At 37.4% G+C, this 20628-nt stretch overlaps 2 protein-coding genes across 3 annotated transcripts in view; both read left to right on the forward strand.

The window, feature by feature from the left end:
- Positions 1 to 20628, forward strand: part of LOC139971884 (ubiquitin-ribosomal protein eS31 fusion protein) — a 205163-nt gene that overhangs the window by 62276 nt on the left and 122259 nt on the right. The gene's annotated exons all lie outside the window — the stretch shown is intronic.
- On the forward strand, positions 43 to 20084 carry LOC139971860 (uncharacterized). 2 transcript variants are annotated; one of them, XM_071978637.1, is made up of 13 exons: positions 43 to 233; positions 3719 to 5290; positions 7088 to 7215; positions 7835 to 7918; positions 8405 to 8541; positions 8932 to 9060; positions 10781 to 10890; positions 11376 to 11658; positions 14687 to 14908; positions 15294 to 15402; positions 16915 to 17027; positions 18018 to 18093; positions 18797 to 20084. In XM_071978637.1, exons 2-13 carry the CDS (start codon positions 3726 to 3728, stop codon positions 19102 to 19104), a joined length of 3264 nt encoding a protein of 1087 aa, XP_071834738.1. In that variant the 5' UTR covers positions 43 to 233; positions 3719 to 3725; the 3' UTR covers positions 19105 to 20084. The 2 variants fall into 2 exon arrangements, with proteins under 2 accessions (XP_071834738.1, XP_071834739.1); XM_071978638.1 differs by having other exon boundaries at positions 11376 to 11511.

Here is a 20628-nt window from a genome sequence, read left to right on the forward strand (position 1 = left end):
TACGCTACCGGGTACAAAGCTCACTGAACACTGTCGTCTGCTACGCAAAATGTGATGTGAACAGCTTTCACACATCAGAACAAAGAACAGAATCGTACGCTACAAATCTGTCTGCATAATGCTATCGCATTTTCTACGACAATCTCTTCAGGAACCCAAAGTTAACGTTTACTGGTTTGATCACTTTTGGTGAATTTTTTTCTCCACGAAGAGTCACAATAGTCTACTTTTGGGTAATTTTCTGTCCCATTTAACTCTGTAGTGTGGCCTATTGATTGTTTTGTTAGGCTAACGTTTATCATGGAACTGAAATAGGCTAGGCCTCAGACCTAGGCTTGTGTAGTATTATCGTATGATGAGCATTGGTAAAATTATGGAGTAATTATAGAATACAGGGCCACTCGATGATACTATCTGAGCATCCGGATGCGCGGATGCTCAGTCTCACCCCAGTACGTATGTGAGTAAAAAATGTCAAAGTCCCAGTTCTTTCTTTTTGAGTGGATGCGCGGATGCGTGGATGCGGAGTCAAGAATTTCCTAAGTCCTTTTAAGAACGACACACTATTGATGTGGAATATCTTCGTACATACAGGACTTTCAGTATTGGAAATACGTGATGGTATATGTCGAAACTTTTCGAAAATTATTTAAGTCCATTCCTAGTACTCCCGGGGTGGATGCGCGGATGCCCGGATGCGGAGTCAAAATGAAATACGTGATGGTATATGGGGAAACTTTCGAAAATTATTTAAGTCCATTATGGGGAAACCTTTGAAAATTATCTAAGTCCTTTCCTTGTACTCCCAGGGTGGATGCGCGGATGCGGAGTCAAAATAAAATACGTAATGGAATTTTAGAGGGCGCCATACGTGTACGGACATGTACAGACACACCGCGCATCCGCGCATCCGGATGCTGGGAAGAGTTAATGAATGGCCCTGTATTCTATAATTGTACCAAAATTATGACTTTGTTGCCTGCTGTATCGTATAGGGAAGTCCAGTACTTACTGTTAGTGTTAACGAATTAAATTAATTCAAAAACAATGCTGTCAGTTTGCCGACAATCTCGCTTTTTGGCATACAACACAAGTAAAAGAATAGGTGGGGCTTATTTGCAGGGCAGCCCTGCGAATAGCCAGACACATAGGCCTACACCTTATTTGCAGGGCAGCCCTGCGAATAGTCGAACACAAGTATCTTATTCACAGGGCAGCCCTGCGAACAGCCGGACACAGACACCTTATTTGCAGGGCTGCCCTGCGAACAGCCGGACACAGACACCTTATTTGCAGGGCTGCCCTGCGAATAGCCAGACACAAGCATCTTATTTGCAGGGCTGGCCTGCGAATAGCCAGACACATACACCTTATTCACAGGGCAGCCTTAGACTGGGTTAACCGGCTCAGTAACTTTTGGGGCTATTCAAATTTGCTTTTGGGCACCAGCAATCTTTTTGAGAGTCTTAATTGGGAGCCCCTATATTTTGAGGAATTTATTGGCCTTTGGGATTCCTATCTTAATGCTGTTAGGATTGGTTTTGGGAGCCTAGGGCCTTAAGATTGAAGCAGTCTGACATTAGTACTGCCAACATTAAAATGTCATCCCTCATTTTCACCTTTGTTTTTGCAGAGTGACTGCTCATTTGCATGTAAAGGTGTGGGAGGGGGGGGGGCAGTGTCACACCCTTGACCATATTGGCTTTCATGCAATGTCGGCTTTTGGGGAACCCCAAGATAAGCTCCCTTAAAATAAGCTTTTAAAATTGAACTGCTGGGGTTCCAAAAATTAGCTCATGAAGTGGCTAAGACTATTTGGGCCCAAAAAGTTGGCTTTTTCAAGGCCTCTAAACTGACTGTTATCAATAGCAAAACCTAATAATAAACCTATTTTCAAAATCGTCATAGCCCTGCGAATAAGGTGTCTGTGTACGTTATTCGCCGGGCTGCCCTGCGAATAATCACTTCGAAAAGAATATCTCTACAGTGCACCTCAAACTTAGATTCTCTGACACTTTAACTTGAGCACCTGGTGTAGAAAATGGGAAGTGAAATTGAATCCGAATAAATCTAAGCTTGTAATCTTTAAGTACCTTTAAGTATTCTAATGACCCGACCGAGGACTACAGCATTAATCTTTTCACGACCAACATCACCTCCAGTGAAGAAGCTGTTTATCTATGAATCACCCTAGACAATCAGCCAAATTTTAAGAAGCATAATTATTAACATCACTACCGGTAAAGCATGGAGGATTTTAAAACTTACTTAAAAGCTTAAGCAATCTCAATTGTCTACCCTCACATATTTTATTTCAACTGTACAACTCAAAAGTTCAACCTATTATAACTTACGGCAGTATGCCTCCTTAATATGTCTCAAATTTCACAATTAAACATTATTAATAATATAGCCCTCAGAATCTGCCTTAATATATCCAGTTACATTGCTACCAGAAAGCTCCTAGTAGCAGCAAACACAAAACCACTTTTTGATCAACTAATTATTTTAAACAAAAAATGTTTAAAAACACCCTCCTCTTTGATCCCCTAATCCAAGACCTATTCTTTAAATACTTAATTCATAAAACCTACGCCAAAATAATTTAAAATGTTCCCTAGATGCATTTTTTAAACTAGGAGGAGGCTTCAGCCCTGGTAGAGGGAGGGGGCCCATTGTTTAGGAACCAGGTGACTAGAGGGCTTGTCAAAGCCCAAAAGAGTAGTCCTCTTCGTGGGATCGATGGTGGTGTCTAACACTTCTGTTACACCTCATTGGAAACTAGGTCAGATTACCGGCATTAGACGTTTCTTTTTCCGCTAGTCTTCACACCCTTTAATAACATTTTTAAATTTTTATTGGCGTAAGGGTACATCCCGGCAGGGTGGGTTTGCCAGGTCTGGAGCAACGTTCCGATATTAATAATAAACTAAGGAGTTACCAGTATACAATAATTAGCTGAAGTCCAATATTAGTGTGTTGCTTGTCTTCCACACCAATATCAATATACCAAAGTTCTATTGTCTGTTATGATTAAAAAATAATATCTAACTAACCTGCAGGAGCCGATCAGGATTTTTCATTCTGACCATTACTGTTGGTGTTACTGTTAGGCTAGCTCCAAGCCAATATTCAACTGTTACTGCCAGGCCCCTTTATGTAGCCTTAGTCAGGGTGGGCCTAGGCTACTGTGCTTGTGGCAACCAGGCCATTTATGATGCACACTTTGGGAAAAGTGGCTGGTTTTCAGTAGCAATGCAAATTCAGAATGAAGAAACTGTCCCCAAGTTTTTCTTTCTAAAGCTTTTCATGTATTTTTGTAGAAGTTGCATAGTAATGTAGGATTTTATTGGGAACTCTTAATCCTTAGAGGTCAAACATGTGAAATTTACATAGACTGTACCATGATGCAGTACCATTTTTGGGGGAAGAAATTTCCCAGAGTTTCATGAAACTTTTCTCAAATTATTCAAAATGCAGATGTACATGTTAGCTACATATATTGTGGTAGTTAAAGATATAATTTGAGGAATTCATTTAATAATGAGTTACAACTGCCAGAACTTTGAAAGTCTTAACAGAACTCTACCGTATTTCATGCTGCTCTTTGGTTGCCAGTAATTTTGTTTATAGTGTAGCTCAAAAATTTAAGTTTCTGGGTTGCTCATTTTTGCCAGTTTCTTTAACATTTTATTCCCTCTGTCTCACTTAATCCCAGGAATATAATGGAGGCTGATTCCACATCATCATCATCTCTGCAGCAGAAAGAAATGGATGACAAATCGATTAATGAGGGTTCACAAATATCAACTTCAAATCAAGATAACTTGTCTAAAATTGAAGAACCCCAAGCAACTCAGAGAGAGGTTCACGAAGAAGGTGAAAAAGATGTTTATGAGACGTTAAGGAGCGATGATCAAAATGTGTCAAAAGTGGCTGAGTTGACAGGAGAAGACTCACAAAGCTCACAGAGGGAAGATGATATCTCTAAGGAACAGGAGACACATTCTTATGAAAGTGTACACTCTGATGAGAACCTTAAGGATGATATAACCAAAGCCATTCCTGGAAAAGTTACTTCTGTCGATAACTCAATTAAGGATAAGGTTTCGGAAGAGGCAGGGGAAATGTCTAAGGTAGAAAAAAGTCCAGGTGCGAATGAAATGGAAGGCAATGATAATATTGAGAGTAAGGCAGAGAACGAGCCAGGCAGCATAGCTCAGGTTAGTGATTCATCTGTTCCTGATGTATCTGGACCTTTGCAAACAAGGCAGGTGGAAGGTGCGGTGTCAAGCACCTGCAGCTTCGAAGGAACGAAAAAGTCTGGCGTTGAAAGTCTTCAAGTGGTTGGTGTACATTTCAAAAACGACGTTGCAACCTCCATTCAGACTGAGAACACGTCGAAGGAGAATATTGAAGATAAAACTGATGGAATGAGCCCTACCAGTATTACCAAAGATGTAAAGGATGACAGTTTGCCATCTGAGAGTACTTCCGCTACCTCCAAATCTGATCAAATTGTCGATGACAGTCAAGGCACAGAACAGGAGGAGCCTCATCTAGCCCTGCCGGATATAGATCGTGAAGTTCGAGAACAATTCCAAGTGCCGACAAATGATAGGGTACTCCTTCGAGACACTGATAAAGATAAGGAAGCAACTATTACAGAAAGATCAGAATCAGAAAACCCTACAGTAGAATCTCAACTAGAACATGAAGCTATGTCAGTAGCTGATGAAGTAGAAGATGAAGAGGATTCAACCAAGGGAGCAGAACCAGAGGTTACTCCTTCCAGTGATTCTCAAGCTGTCGGTGATATCTCGGCTGACGACTCGGCTGAGATGGCGGTAACAGATACAGGCAAGCGTGATGCAAACAAAGTACAAGAAAATGAACAGATGGACACTACTGGAGGAGAGTCTAAACAGGAAGATGCCGAACGTGATGAGAAGGAATGCGAGGGAAAGAAGAATGCAGATGAGAAAGAAGGAGAAGACAACCAAATTAATCAAGAAGAAGACACTGAGAGGCAAGAGGAACCGATAGAACCTGAATCAACATCAGAGCAGAAAGAATCAATCACTGCTGCTGGAGATGAGGAGGATGGCAGTAAAGACAAAGGACCAGAGGACGAAAAAGACCAAAATGGTGATGAAGAAGAAGAAGCAAAATTAGCAGATGAGAAAGAAGGAGAGGCAGATGGAAAGGGTGAAGATGATGAGGATGAGCAAGAAGAAGAGGCAGAGGGCAAATCTGAGAGAAGGAGGACATCTCCAATAAGATGTTTTGAGTAAGTTTAATATAGGATTGTAAAAACATTCTGGGCAAGTGCATCTTACAGTCAATTTTTGGTTTCGATGATAATCGTAACCTTTGTAATCATGCGTGTGTGCGTGTGTGTGTGTGTGTGTGCGTTTGTGACGCCCAGCTTGTAAACACGATATCTCAAGAAGGGAAGCTTGGACAGTTCTCATATTATTAAGCACAAGAAGCCTATTGTTTTTGGTGTAGGTCAGAGGTCATTTAAGGTCACCAGGGGTCAAATAGTAAAAAGCTTGTAAACATGATATCTCAAGAAACAAAGCTTGGATTGATTTCATTTTTGGTATGTAGGTTGACCACATTAAGTACAAAAAGCCTATCGTTTTTGATGGATGTCGAAGGTCATTTAGGGTCACCAGTGGTCAACTTGTAAAAACCTTTTCATAATGTACGGTATCTCCCATCGTTCAGCCTATAAGTAGATGACATGGGCGATTCGCCTCATAAGAATAGGAGAGCCTATTGACAATTGAAAATGATCTTACGGGCATCCGTAGATTTGAATCTGAACTCGCGACAATATCCCCATTGACTTAACTGTGTCGCTAGAAGTCCTGAATTGCTATGTACACAGCTACATACATGTGTGTGTGTGTTACAGTGTCTTCCAAGGCTTGCTTGCAGACCATAGATATATAAAAGTGCTAGAGCTTCTGCAACACTTGTCACTCATCCGTATGGGTATTTTGCTAAAGAGTTGATGTGATTTCGATGGAATAGTGCACTTGAATGGCGAAGCATGCCTTCTCTAGAAAATATTTGTAGATCATTGGTACTTCTGGTTGGATGTAAGTTGCACAGGTACCACGAATTTCAAAACATTTCTTGGCCAGCTGCCAAGGAGAAACTAGTTTAAGCACCTGTGAACTTGAGATTTGCTTTCACTTCATGGAGTTGGCTGTAATGTTGGCCTAGTTTTTCTCAATAACTTGTGAAACTACCATTGACAGGGTCCACAAGGTTGATATTTTGGGACTAGTTGTGAATGGGGTAAGGGATTGTTTCTAAACATAACAGTCATGTGATCCAATGTCAACAAAGGTCAATCCGGGGTCAAAAACTAGTATTTTTGCAATGATTTTAGAACCAAATGTCCATCAAGGTTGGGAGTTACACTATTGTAATACAATAGTAGACCTGCATTTGGGTGACCTTTGACCTCAGGTTGACCTCCAGTGACCTGTATTAGCTTCTTTCAAGTTGATTCTTTCAAGTTTCGTGGGCATATTCCAATCTAAATTGTCCATAAGTGGACTCCTCTGCAACCTTAATGTGCGAAGTTATTAGAGATTTGGTTTGGTTTGTAATACTTGGTGTGCAGATTCATAACATTGAGTACAAGAACCCTACTGTTTTTGATGGAGGTGTGTATAACCACGTATAGACTGACCTGTGTTAGAATGCCATAGTGTTATTGTAACAGCTAGTTCTGGTTATACTAACAAGCAGAAGTCTATTGCATTGAAGTCATCGAAACCTCAATGCATTTTGCATTCTGGTTAATGTTAGGACTCAGAATTTGCCACGGAATTGCTTGTCACAGAAAATTTGTACTTGCAGCAGAGTTGTACAGGAATGTTACTTTTCCATGTAAACTCAATGAACCATCCGTGAGCTATATATTGTTCCACCACTACCAAAAAGTTTGCATTACATTTTGGACTAACAGTTTTATCATTTGTACTAACCTATCCTTATAACATACAAACTTGAAATGAGTTTACAGGGATTTTAATATGTAATCTGATGTTGTTCTTTCTTTCAGTGAGTCGAGCTTCACTGTAGAGAAACTATTTGAGTACCAGTGGCCTCAAGACCATGGAGAGTTCTTCTTTGTACAAGAGCAGATCAGTGAATACCTAGGAGTAACTTCTTTCAAACGAAAGTACCCAGGTAAAAAACTTCCTATTATGATAAAGACTGACCCTTTTATTAACTTAGCTATCGTAAAGTTCTCATTGAAAGTACCTTGCTGACAATACATTTATAAATTTTGCATGATTAAGCTGATAAAATTGTCCAACAAACAATTGTTTGTTTTGGGGATTAATAATTTGTAAAAGTTTAGTGAGATCAAGATCTTATAGAAGTGTCTAGATGAAATCAATCAATACTGCTTATATAGACGATGTCATTGAAAAATCTTAAAATCTATTTCACATGTTGTTGCAATGTGATAAATGCACGGAAGTAGTTTCAGGCATTTGTAATCTGAATTTGAAATCTATGTGCTTAACTTTGTAAAATGAATTAAAAACCTTTCAGTGGATGTTCAGAAATTTGAAAGTAATCCCCACCACCTGATGTTGAGTTGCAAGTTTTCTCTCAGTGGTCATGTGAGCAACTTGTGGTCTAATATGTAGATAACATGAAAGAGCAGGCTAAGAAAGAGGTGGTAATTTATATCAGTCAGTAAACTTGCCAATGCTTTGTACCATCAATGTACCATTTCATATTTTGCCATCCTCCGGTTGTTTACAATTCCGGTTTCATCCCGATATCATTTTTTCAGCTTTGGAGAGGAGACTAATTGCCGTAGAGGAAAGGAGGTTTCTGAAAGATAAGGGGGTAGTAACCGAGGAACAGGTTACACTTGGTAAGCATCCCTCTGTATGAAGGACACTAGAAAAACAGCAGGGCTGTTATCTCAGCTAGTAACCAAGTAGAAATATGAAACAACGAAACACTTAAATTAAGCTCAGAAGGGAAAGGAAGACATGTGTGCTTTTAATCCCGGACATTTACTCTTTACCATTAACACAAGGGTGGTAATGGCGATAACTCAAGTCCTTCCTTTCTCAAACAAAGTTGTGAGTATGCAGTTTCTTGAAGCATTTTTTTAAATAGAAAAGTAACCTAAGTTTACCTTTGTGAAATATTCTGTTTCAGCGCTTTCTGTCTTTTGAACCTCTCTGTACAATTTTGTCATACTTACTGTAATTTCTACATACTGCCAAAATGAAGTGTGGTAGTTTCCATTTGATAAATTCTCTGAGGTTAATGATTTTATCTGTGCGAAATTCCCAAAAACTCATTCCAAAAGAAAGTGTTGGCCCGCTTAGTTTAAATTCTTTCTTTCCAGGCTTGACGGCACTGAAAGCTGATGAAGTTTATGACGTCATGCAGAAGGATTTTCCTGATAAGTATTCTGATTACGCCAGACTTATTCAACAAAGACAAAGAGAAGCAGTGAAAAACCAACACAAGGAATATGGAACTGTAAGTCACATGACCTCTGGAGCAACGTTCATATAGATTGAAGATATATGCTGTTACAGTTCAAATATCAGCTGAATTTTTTGGAGGCAAAACATTGTTAACAGAGTTTAATACTGGAAAATGATATATGTATGTATTGTCACATTTGATTCAATAACATTGAATGTTGTAATTGAAGATATCAATGTTTGTAGTTTCAATATTATATTCTTTATATATTATATATAATATTATTTCATACAGCAGTTGGTTATAAGGTTGGTGTATTATAACTCCAGTAACCGGTGACTTGAGAGCTTCCTACATTTAAATTCAAGAGAAAAAATGCAAAATTGCCATCCTAGAAATTTAAATTCCACAGTTCACGAGAATCCATCTTCTCTTTTCCAGCCTGCAGTTGATTCAGCTAAGATGAAAAACTACATCAAGAAAGCTGTGAGGCAGGCTGCGGAGTACAATGCATCTCTCATGAGAGAGAAACGAGAGGAGAGACAATACTACCTTGACTTACAAACAATGGTAGGTTAAAGGGAAACAGTCGACGAAACTCAGAGAATGGTTACATTATAGGGAAAACAATTACTTTAACTTTGTGATATTCAGAATGTGAGGTAGGCTGCAGAGTACAATGCATCTCTCATGAGAGAGAAATGAGAGGAGAGACAATACTACCTCGACTTACAAACAATGGTAGGTTAAAGGGAAACAGTCAACGAAACTCAGAGAATGGTTACATTATAGGGAAAACATTTACTTTAACTTTGTGATATTCAGAATGTGAGGTAGGCTGCAGAGTACAATGCATCTCTCATGAGAGAGAAACGAGAGGAGAGACAATACTACCTTGACTTACAAACAATGGTAGGTTAAAGGGAAACAGTCGACGAAACTCAGAGAATGGTTACATTATAGGGAAAACAATTACTTTAACTTTGTGATATTCAGAATGTGAGGTAGGCTGCAGAGTACAATGCATCTCTCATGAGAGAGAAATGAGAGGAGAGACAATACTACCTCGACTTACAAACAATGGTAGGTTAAAGGGAAACAGTCAACGAAACTCAGAGAATGGTTACATTAAGGGGAAAACAATTACTTTAACATCTTGATATTCAGAATGAATTTAGTATAGGGGTGTATATTTTAGTTTTCTCTTAGGATCAGGGGTGAAGATAATGTTTGAAAAGGACCCAGAGAAACTGACTATTCAGTGTGGAGTTGCCTAAGTAAGAGCAGCAAGTTTTTTAAGTTTCTCTAACAAATTTTTCTGCAAATTATTAAGTGTATGTTATGATTGTGTAACAAGGCCCCACTAGCCAGGTTTAACAAAGGCAACCTAAAATGAATATGATCAATATAATTGAGAAACAAATAAGAATGAAGCTTCTACTCTTGGAACTCATGGAATTACAAAATATTGGAATTAAATTCAACTTTCTTGTTAAAGTAGACCTTATAAACACATCTACTCACACCCAGGAAGCCATGGACAGCTCTAAACTAAGTTGAGATAAATCATAATGACTTTGTCCTGACCACATATTAGTAAAATCAAAGGAATAACAGTGTGGCAGCAAATGGAGCGGAATTGTCAGTCAAATGAGATGAGGCTCAGTGGCATGCCTGTACTACTGCAGAATGAAGGGATGGAATGAGATGAAATGGTGTAGTGAATGACTGGAGATTTATGAATGTATGAGTAACAAATTGTGAGCATATTTTTAAATATTTATGAGAGCCATTACAGCAAACTTCAACAGTGCTATAGTACCTATGTTATAGTGCATGAAAAGTACTCTAAAAAGCTGTACTCAATCTGTGAAGCTTGGTTCTTATACCCGTAAAAGTGGTCTGAGGGGTACTTGGTGCACGGAGAGAAGAACTTGACTAATGTGTAGCACTGTTGCTGATGGTTATTCCAGACCCTGCTGTGGTATCTACTTAATATGTACAAGATTTTTCCATGAATGACATTCCTTGTGAAACCCACTGCATGAAACTTTGTAATGTGAGACCCTATGTTCAAACATGTACAGTATGTAATGGAAAATTATGAAATGAGATGTGTTGGTAAAATTTGACTTTTATATTTCAGGTTTCGTGAAGAAAAAAGGAAAAAAAACCAATACACCGTTGTTCAGTCATACCATTCTGGCATTTACAAAAATGAGAAATGTTTGTTTTATTTCTGAGTTGACATTGACAGGATATCATTTTCCTTTTCATCATATCTCTCCAGCTTATACATTGCCCTAACACCAAGATGAAGAAATTAACAAAAGAGCAATCCAAACCAGGACCGTATCCAGTAGCAGTCATTCCTGGCCAATTTCAGAATTACTACAAAAGGTAACAAAAGTGGCATTTTGTTTCTTCAAACAAAGAATAAAAAAACAGTAAATGCTCAATTAATTTCGCAAAGATTGAAGATTCTGTGGTTTCTACTGCAGTTATATCACTGCAGGGACATAGCCAGAGGGCAGCCATGGGAGCGACCGGGACTGCCCCCCCCTCCCCCGGTCATCATGTTGGTACATATAGTAAGGTCATCATCTTGGGACATATAGTGTGGCCAACATATTGGTACATAAAGGGTGTTTAAGAATAGTCTGTTTTCTTCTGAGATTTGCAATATCAGCATCACCTCAGTGTGTGTTCCTATCTAATGACTTCCACACATTTAGTACTTTAATGTATTCATTATCAAACGTGGTCAGCATTCCAAATGGCTATTATATCTTTGGTATCCATTATTTATCAAGTTAATTAATATATATCAGTACCCACAAATTGATACATCTGTCTTATCTAAATTCTTTGATAATCATTTCCAGCTACACCCCAGAGGAGTTGAAGTACCTTCCAGTCAATACGGCCATCTACGGTCCCATGGCAACACAGAAGCAGAGTGACATCGCCCCCAGCGTTCCCCCCGGTAGCGAGGTGTCATCAGACGACGAAGACCTCTCTGTAAGTTCCGAAGCACAAAAGCCGTCAAAGGCAGAAGCTGCTACTAAAACTACAACTAAGAGTAGCAGTAAACCGACAGTTAAGTCCACAAGTAAAGGGAACAGCAACAAAAACAACAGTAAAACCACCACCAAGGAAGTCAAACGAGTGAGATTAAAACCTTCAATCAACCAACTTGCTGGTCTTCCTTGTGTTCCCTCCCTTTGTGTTTCCCTTTTGCATGCCTTAAAAAAAGGACAAAATGTCTTTTGTTGTTGTCAACAATTTTCTTTTAATACCCAACTGCATGACAAAACCCAACAATTTCTCCCCGAAATCCTCTGTTTTAAAACTTACAAAACTATTCTCTGTTGCCTGCTGTGAGATTGTAGTCCACAAATACCAAATAATGATGAATGTGTTGTTAAACATTGTTAATCCATGTAGAACTTGTTCTCAATTTTATTCCTTTTATTTGTTTTCTTCTTCTTCTTCTTTTTTTAAATTCTTTTAACATTACTCTAAAGTGTCAAGTTTTTATCAAAAGTGAAATTACATTCCCTTTATCCCAAAGAAAATGCAATATAACCAAATCAAGTCCTTTATAGGCATTTTTATTTTCCTTTTAATTCATGCACAAGCTTATCAGATATTTTCACTTTACCAAAAAGCATGCAATTAGATGATCGTTAACTGAACTAATAAGCAACAATGACAAAGTCTGCCCCAATTAAAATATGCAAACTGTGATAAGTGTTGGTAGGTCAGAAGTACTGTGGGTATAGTATTTATTTGTTTAAATTTGTTAAACATTAAAATTCAATTATGACAATTATTTCAACAACATTAATATTTGTCTTTTCTTGCTGATGTATTTATGTGATGGGAGAAGATACAATGTAGGCACTGCTCACCTCCGTCTTGCTTCACACTAATCTATTTGTCGTTGCATCAACAACAAAAATTAGTTGCTATAATCAAATTGCCACCAGCATTTTCCTTGAATAACTACAAAAGCAATATGTTTACATACTAGCAGAAAAATGCCAGAACTTGTGTTGCATCTGAAGAACTGACCAATTAGTCTGCTTGTTAGACTAAGTAGTTCAGCCACTTTTATTGATGAGCCTTAGATGTTTCAAGGATCATTTTTCAAAATTAGTTATCTAATGGATAACAACATATAACATTTTATTTTGTGCCTAAAGTCATCTTTTAATTACTAATTTGGGGGTAAAAAGAAGGACTTCCTAGCATTACGTACTAGCATACATAGAATATTTTAATAATGAATTTAAGTGAATTCTACAATGTAACACTTTCAGTTTTCTGAATGAGAATGTTTCTATCCATCCAGTTCTAATATTGCATGATTTAATGTAGAGATCCTTGCCCTCTTTAACCGTTGCATCAGATTTAAGACATACATCCATCCACCCATCCCCACCCCCCCCCCCTCCCCCCCCCCCCCCATTGATAACAAAGCTGTTTCATGATTCCAAGTAGCATTGAATAAATTATCTTGTACCACATTACTAAATGACATTCAAAACAGCCCAAAAGTTTACACAAAATGCAAAGACGCATAGACGTTTTGGTAAATGGAAACGACTAGTTTTCAATATTTTAGTAGCAAAAAAATCATAAATCTGAATACTATTACACAAGCTGTAAAAAAATTTAAATTATTTTCTTAATGAATACACATATCACAGTAATTGATGAAGTGAAGTTGTACATAAACAAGGATATGTTGCAATGTTGAAGAAATTAGTGAAGAGAATGCGCACACTTCTTGTGTGACATTTCGTTCTTAGAGATTTGTATAAGCCGGCTCTTATCAGACTTCAAATGGTCATGGATACATTAAGAAGCTTACAAATTCTTTCCTCTCACTATTGTAAGTCATGGAGTAGGTTCCCCTTTGTAATAATGTAGGTAAATGCAATATCTATATTTATTTTTGAAGGGGAAGGAGGGGGGTTGCCCTACACTTTCACTTTGAGGCTGTGCCCTTGGAATCATTAATTAATAGACTTAATGTATCCTTTGTTTCCTGCTTTATGTAGAATATTGTTATTAATCCTCCCTAGTGTCCCTAATCCCAGTGAACGTTGCATGAAAATTTGTTACATATTTGACTGATTATTTTTCCATTATTTCCATTTTTCTTTTTTCTCTTTCTTTTCTTTTGTACATGGCAGAAAAAATTTTTTGTTTCTTAGTTTTTCTTTGTTTTTAGTGTTTTTTAGTGCATTTCTATCCCCCTCCATCAACAAAATATCTTGTAAAATGTCAAGCTAACTTTGTAGCTGCATGGTCAGGTTTTTGTCTAGATTGGCTGCTCAAAGTAACTAATAATAATTAAAGCAGTATGTTCCATGTGGTTGAAACTTTCTTTATTGTTGACCACCATGTCATGTTATATCTATGCAGAATTGGATAGAGCTCATACTAAGAGATTTCTGTTATTAAACCATTTGATTGTTTCTCCTTTGTGAGCTGGTAACTGTTTAATCCAAATACAGAGAACCTTCTGTCCTAAAAATAAAATGGTAACATTTCACATTTTGTAAAATTCTTTCCTCCTTTTGCAACTTTGGAGAAGAAAATTGACTTGATATTTTGCCAGGTGCCTTATCTTTCATTCAACTGTTTAGATCTAGATCATAATGATAAACTTAATACAGAATGTTACTATAATAGGGAAGAGATTTTAATTATCAGTGCTAACTAGAGACTGAATAATCCACTCTATAGATTATAGTACTGGTTATCTCAAGGTCAACGGTTCAAGTCATTGCTAACATTGGTGAATTTTTGTTGTCTTTTCCATAGATATTTTTCAATGACTCCTTATTCTGATTTCTGTTCATATTGTATTCTAATTGCTAAGACCAATTTTTTTTTATCTATTTTGTGAACCCGATTGTATATCATTTGATCATTTTATGTTTTTATTGTAAGATCAGTAAAATTTTTGAAGGTATATCTTAGCATGTAAATATACAATTTCATTGTCACTCTTCTAGCAAAACAACATTATGCAGAGATAGTCATGTTAGATAATTGATATTTGCATTAATGAGGTCAAAAAAAAATAATATCATTAATGTGTAAATTGAATAGTAAATCTTTGTGTGTCTCCAGTCTAGATGATTGTTTTATTTTTATTTTTTATCCAACTAATTTTCAGCTAGCAACGATCGAACCTCCCTTCGACCATGAGAGGATCACTCCAGGTTTCTTCAAGGACCAGATGCAAAGTGTTCTTCCCACACCACCCAGGGAAACACCCATGATCTCCCTGCAACCGGCACCCATGGTGTCACTTGCACCACCACCTCCAGTCACTCAAGTACTCAGTCAATTGCTACAACAGAAAGCTATCATTCCTCCCAAGCACATCCAATATGTGGTGAGTTGATGAATTTAACCTTTGGTTGGCTTGATAATTTGAAATAGAACTAAAAGTTAAAGGGGAACAGTCTTGTAACAAGGTGCTGTGGCCGAGTGGATGAAGGTGGTGGCATTTTAGGTAATGAGGCTTAGTAATGAGGCTGTTTTTTATTGCAGCACTTATGATCATCGTAAAAAATATTTGAAGAAAATGCAAACAAGAAAAGATTACATCCGCTGGTGGTACTGTGCCATCATGTATAAATAAAAAAGTGGCCACCCCGATAACTTTAAAACAATGATATCTTCCAAAGTTCACATGAAACAAAGTTTGTCTTAGCTTTTATACTTTTCAGTTGAAACGTCACCAATTCTTGCTTTTAACATTTTGTTTTTGTTTTCAGCCCAAAGACATTCCTGATGCTATTTGTGGCCTGTGTCTCAAGGATAGAGATTGCAACAGAAAGGGGGAGCCTGAGGAACTAGTGCATTGTTCACAGTGTGACAATAGTGGTGAGCTCTATTAAAACATATTAACTGCTTTACAAAATAGAAACTGGCCTACAGGATGATAGAAAGATCAGTGTTTTAATTGATATGTGGGAAATGTATATGTAGTTATGCTTTACTCTCAATTTCTTAATTGCTAAACCTAATTGACATTAATGTACAAATGAATCAGACCAATGGATGGTCTCAACAAACTCATTTGTTGAAACAATATATCCCATGAGAAGGACTAATTGAGCAGGACCCCTAGTGGAAGCAACTTTACAAATCTGTGGTAGTTTTTGGACAATAGTACCAGATAGGTATAAAACACTTAAAAACATTTGACTCAGTTATCGTGTCTGCTTTCTTACAATATTGTAGGCATTTCGGGAGCGCTGAATAACACAATTTATAAACAACATTTGACAGGCTTAGAATATCACTGTTTTAGTGGTTTGCTCCAATGCAAAGGGCTTGTAAGGTCTCCTGGCTAAAATCAGTTGTCATTGGCCTGAATTAAAACACTTATTAGTTATTGTACAGGCTCATGGGAACAGCCCAATAAAATGTGCTACTAATAAAGTAGTACTACAGATTGTATCTTATGTACAGAAGTAATGCTAATTCTGTGACTGGCGATTGTTAACCCACTAGTCATGGGTTTATGGTCTTAGTGTCTAATGGCAGAAAAATACAAGTGCTTTTTTTTCCTACTACCAGATGGCAAAATTTACAAGCATTTAACCAGCAAATAACCAAATTTAAGGCCTGCCTTCTTCATGATTGTTTTGGACTTTGTTCATCCTTTTCTCATTCAGACTGAAAGACTTTAAAAATGAGAAAAGAACTTCTTGGTTTTGTTTCGTGTGATTGTAGGCCACATTTTTTACCACATTGAGAAGGTTATGGTTTATGGCAAAAGGATAGCATAGCCTGTATGCATAGTGAAAATCAACAGCCAGGTGTTAGGACACATACATTCAGTATGTGTTTATTAGGTTAATCAATAAATAAAGCAATACATTCCCACATTCCAGATCTAAATGGTCAGTTATAATTATAATAAAAGGTATGGTTTATTGCAACAGGATGGCATAGCCTGTATGCATAGTGAAATCAACAGTCAGGTGTTAGGACACATTTACATTCAGTATGTGTTTATTAGGTTAATCAATAAATAAAGCAATACATTCCCGCATTCCAGATCTAAATGGTCAGTTATAATTAAAATAAAAGGTATGGTTTATTGCAACAGGATGGCATAGCCTGTATGCATAGTGAAATCAACAGTCAGGTGTTAGGACACATTTACATTCAGTATGTGTTTATTAGGTTAATCAATAAATAAAGCAATACATTCCCACATTCCAGATCTAAATGGTCAGTTATAACTTTGCTCTTGTGAAATCTACAGCCAGGTGTTAGGACACATACATTCAGTATGTGTTTATTAGGTTAATCAATAAATAAAGCAATACATTCCCACATTCCAGATCTAAATGGTCAGTTTTATAATTTTGCTCTCTTGCATAGGTCATCCATCATGTCTTGAGATGAGTGCTGCGTTGGTTTGTGCCATAAAGACTTACCCGTGGCAGTGTATGGAATGTAAAACCTGTACGTTATGTGGAGATCCAACCCATGAAGTGAGTATTCAGTTCTTCTTCAAATTAGTGACCTAATAATGAATCTTGGAGGTTTGCTTCGTCAAGCAACAGTTATTAAAGAATACATAGTATGTCTGTATGTGTGTATGTATTTTAGATCCTCCTGCAAGCAGGAGCTCGAGAAGAAAGCTATCATTGGCTTATCAAAGCGGCAAGCTGACCGAAGTCAGTCTCTTAGATTCATATTTAAAGTCCATGATTATGAATTGTCAACAACTCTGTAACTGGACGACATACATCAATCTTGGAGTGACTCAAACTTGGGACCTTATGATTGAAAGTCACCGGCCTTAACCACTGAGCTAACACTAGTAGGAGTATGAATATCGACTTTGACAAATGTTGATTCTGTTGAAGCAAAGTCAGTATCTATGTGGACATTGCCTTTGCCACTGAAAGTCATTTTCACTTTATCATATTGTATCAAACTTGACATTCTGAGTACACTCACTGTATGACTGACTGACATATAAGTAAATATTGAAACAAAGTTATTTGCTATGACAGTGGTAAATTAAATGACCACAAGATTACAATCCCTATACTCTAGAGACTGATGGGCCCCAACCCTGAATTTGTGGTAATTTCTGTGATGGGTGGTACCAGTTGGAAGCCACAGTACTTTACATACTTAAATTTGGCAATATTATATTACTCTGGAAAATTGTACAGTTGCAGTGAGGCACATTTTTTTTTTTTGGAGGTGGGTTTGATGAATTCATTTCGTGAACGGATCAACACTGTTCATGAACCCAACTTCCATGAAAACAAAGAGTGGATAAACAAAGGCAATTTAATGTTTGGGTCTTTGTCATTTAATGAGTCATTAACAAAATGAAAATCTAATGACAATGTACCAAGAATAAAGACCTCTTGTTATATCCACAAATCAATAGTTGTATTCAAGATGTCTTTTACTTGAAAATAGAATTATTACTAAGCAGTATTTTTGGCATTCTTCACTTTCAGGATAAGATGATGTTTTGCGATGAGTGTGACCGTGGTTACCACACATTCTGTGTTGGTTTGACAGAATTGCCAACAGGTTTGTGAATGTTTACATGTAATAGTACTTGTGTAGGAAGCATATTCTGATTGTGTATTAATCTTAAAGATGTGGTTTTAAATCGCTCTTCCATCTCTGTTAGTAAAGACATTCACCAGAAAAGTAGTGTATTTAATGACATGCATTCCTGATATGCTTATAAACAGTCTTACGTAAGCTATACTGTGAAAAAGTAATTTCTAGCAGGATCTTCTTCAGAGGCTATATGACAAGTAACAGTAACAAAAGTGACAAATACACACACAGAATACAGACAGGTTAATGAGCAGGGTAAACACAAAAGAGAAAGATGTAAGGGGATTAGTAGACAATGTATGGAGAGCAGAAAGAAACCAACAAGGGGAATAGGAGAGGTAGGAGATAAACTGTTAGCTAAACTGCTTAGATAATGCTAACTTTTAGGTTTACCAATACCATAGAGTATTTTCTTATACTAAATAAGAAAATCATTTTTGTCATTTAAACTGCATTAACAAAACTGGTCATGACTAAAGACACTAGATGTAAAAAATGAAGGAATTTGAACAACTCTGTGGCGTCTTTCACCTTTGCAAACAAATGTTTTGTAAGGTTTTCATGCAGGGTGTGTAATGTCCTTCCAAACTAGATTTAGCCTCAACTCTAACCAAGACACTTTTTAAATGTAGATATATGAGTGGCTTGTTCTCTTACTTTACCACAGGTTTGTGGGCCTGTGCCAGTTGTAGGTGTGTTCCCCCTGCTAGACCTTTACCACCACCACCGATAGAAGTAATGCCCGCACCCTTGAATGGAACACCAGAGGCAGTGACACCAGCTCCCCGAGCCAGTCTCGACCCTGATACGCCGACAAACGGTCTAAAGCGGCCCGCAGAACCACTGCCAACCGGAGAGGAGAAAGAAGAGACGGTATTGACCGAGATCAAGACGGAGAGGACGCAAGCTCCGACACCTCCTCCGGCCAAGAAGAGACATACAAAGAAAAATAAGGCGACTCCTGCTAAGAGTTGATGTAAAGATGGAATTTATTAGTAATCTCCATCCAGTGAGAGAAGAACGAAGACACAAGAATGACTGGTATCGCAACAGAGAGAATGAAATCTCCAACACCTGCCCCGTCCAAAAGAGAAATACAAAGAAAAATTAGGCAACTCCTGCTGCAGTGAAATGGTGATGTGAAAATATTCTTAATTAGGAATCTGCTTCTATGGCCAAGGAAAGTAATGGAAGTGTTTTAATTATTCATAGTTCAAGTTACATCTGATCTATAGTGACTTAAATAATTTTAGAAAGGTTCCCCACAGAGAGAATATTTGGCTCAACCCGGTGAAATTGCTAGAAAATAGCTCAGATAATCAAGATATGATGTATCTTGTATCAACTCTACATGTCAGCCAAAGATGCACTTCATAAAGTTCATAGCTGCTTAATGTCATCCTTCAAGAGGAACAGATAATCTTTCTGTGGATGCATAAGTGGGATTTTACCTCTGAGAGTTGTATGGGGAGGGGGGAGGGGTGAAAGGAAGGAGACATTGGAAAGGGGTAGAGAGGAGCCAGTTTCGTTTGAGCCTTAGTGTTTGAGGAGCCAAGAAGCAGTTGTGTGATGATAATTGGGTAAATGTTTAATATCTTGTTCTTGGTGAACTGTACTACAAGTGTATACTTTCATACAATATGTCCCTCTGTTAATTGTTGCTTTTGAAAATGGAAGTTAGAGAGATCCTCACATCAATTTCACTTGACAAAAATTGTTCATTTGAGACAGCATGACTGGGACCTTGTGCAGAGAAAAAAGGGGTTGTGTTCATAGTAAGAATATACTTAAGAGAATGACAACTTTAAACATTTGCTGGAAGTGACAATGTTAAGAGTTAAGAGCTTTGCATATACCTCTCCTTACATTTTGCTGCAAACTGTTTTTGTAATGTTATCACACCACATATGTAAATAAAACCATGTTAGTGTGTAAATAAACCAGGAAGAAATTGGTTATCACATTATTGTCTCATTCCGTTTGTGTCCGACCTTCACATTTTATCTTTGTAGCTTCAGTTTTCTATGAGTCAAACCTTGAAGACTTTTTATTAATGATGGAGTTAAGAATCTCTTCAGAAGCATTATTTGTATAAGGGAACCTCATTCAGCAGTGATAGGTGCTGCCTTCTTTGAACTTTTAAATCTCATATTCTGTTGATATCACCAGTTGATGATCTAACTGAAGCTATTGTGGTATTGGGGTGCATATTATAATGAAGTCTAGTAGTGATGTTGCCAAAAATCAGTTGAGAAATGGGAATTCCCCATTGCAAGAGCTGATAGGTAAAAGCCTCCAATCTCCAATAACAACTCGACGCACCAACTGAAATGTTATCACAAATGGTCCCCACTGTTAATCAATAATAGACAATCTTTGTGACGTGACATTCAAATTTATAGTTTTCTCCAAAAGTTCATGATTAAGAAGAGATGTATATAACCTGATAATACTAGAGCCATTGCTTCTGTGTTAATTTCATTTATTTTTACTAGCAGT

The sequence above is a fragment of the Apostichopus japonicus genome, chromosome 8, assembly GCF_037975245.1.
Source record: "Apostichopus japonicus isolate 1M-3 chromosome 8, ASM3797524v1, whole genome shotgun sequence".
NCBI lineage: Eukaryota > Metazoa > Echinodermata > Holothuroidea > Aspidochirotida > Stichopodidae > Apostichopus > Apostichopus japonicus.

What these genes read in the sequence shown, in the direction of transcription:
- LOC139971860 (XM_071978637.1), top strand. Translation starts at nt 3,726, where the DNA reads ATGGAGGCTGATTCCACATCATCATCATCTCTGCAGCAGAAAGAAATG. An exon ending in TTTCAAACGAAAGTACCCAG is followed by an intron (nt 7,216 to 7,834) that starts GTAAAAAACTTC and finishes TCATTTTTTCAG; the next exon opens with CTTTGGAGAGGAGACTAATT. An exon ending in ACCTTGACTTACAAACAATG is followed by an intron (nt 9,061 to 10,780) that starts GTAGGTTAAAGG and finishes ATATCTCTCCAG; the next exon opens with CTTATACATTGCCCTAACAC.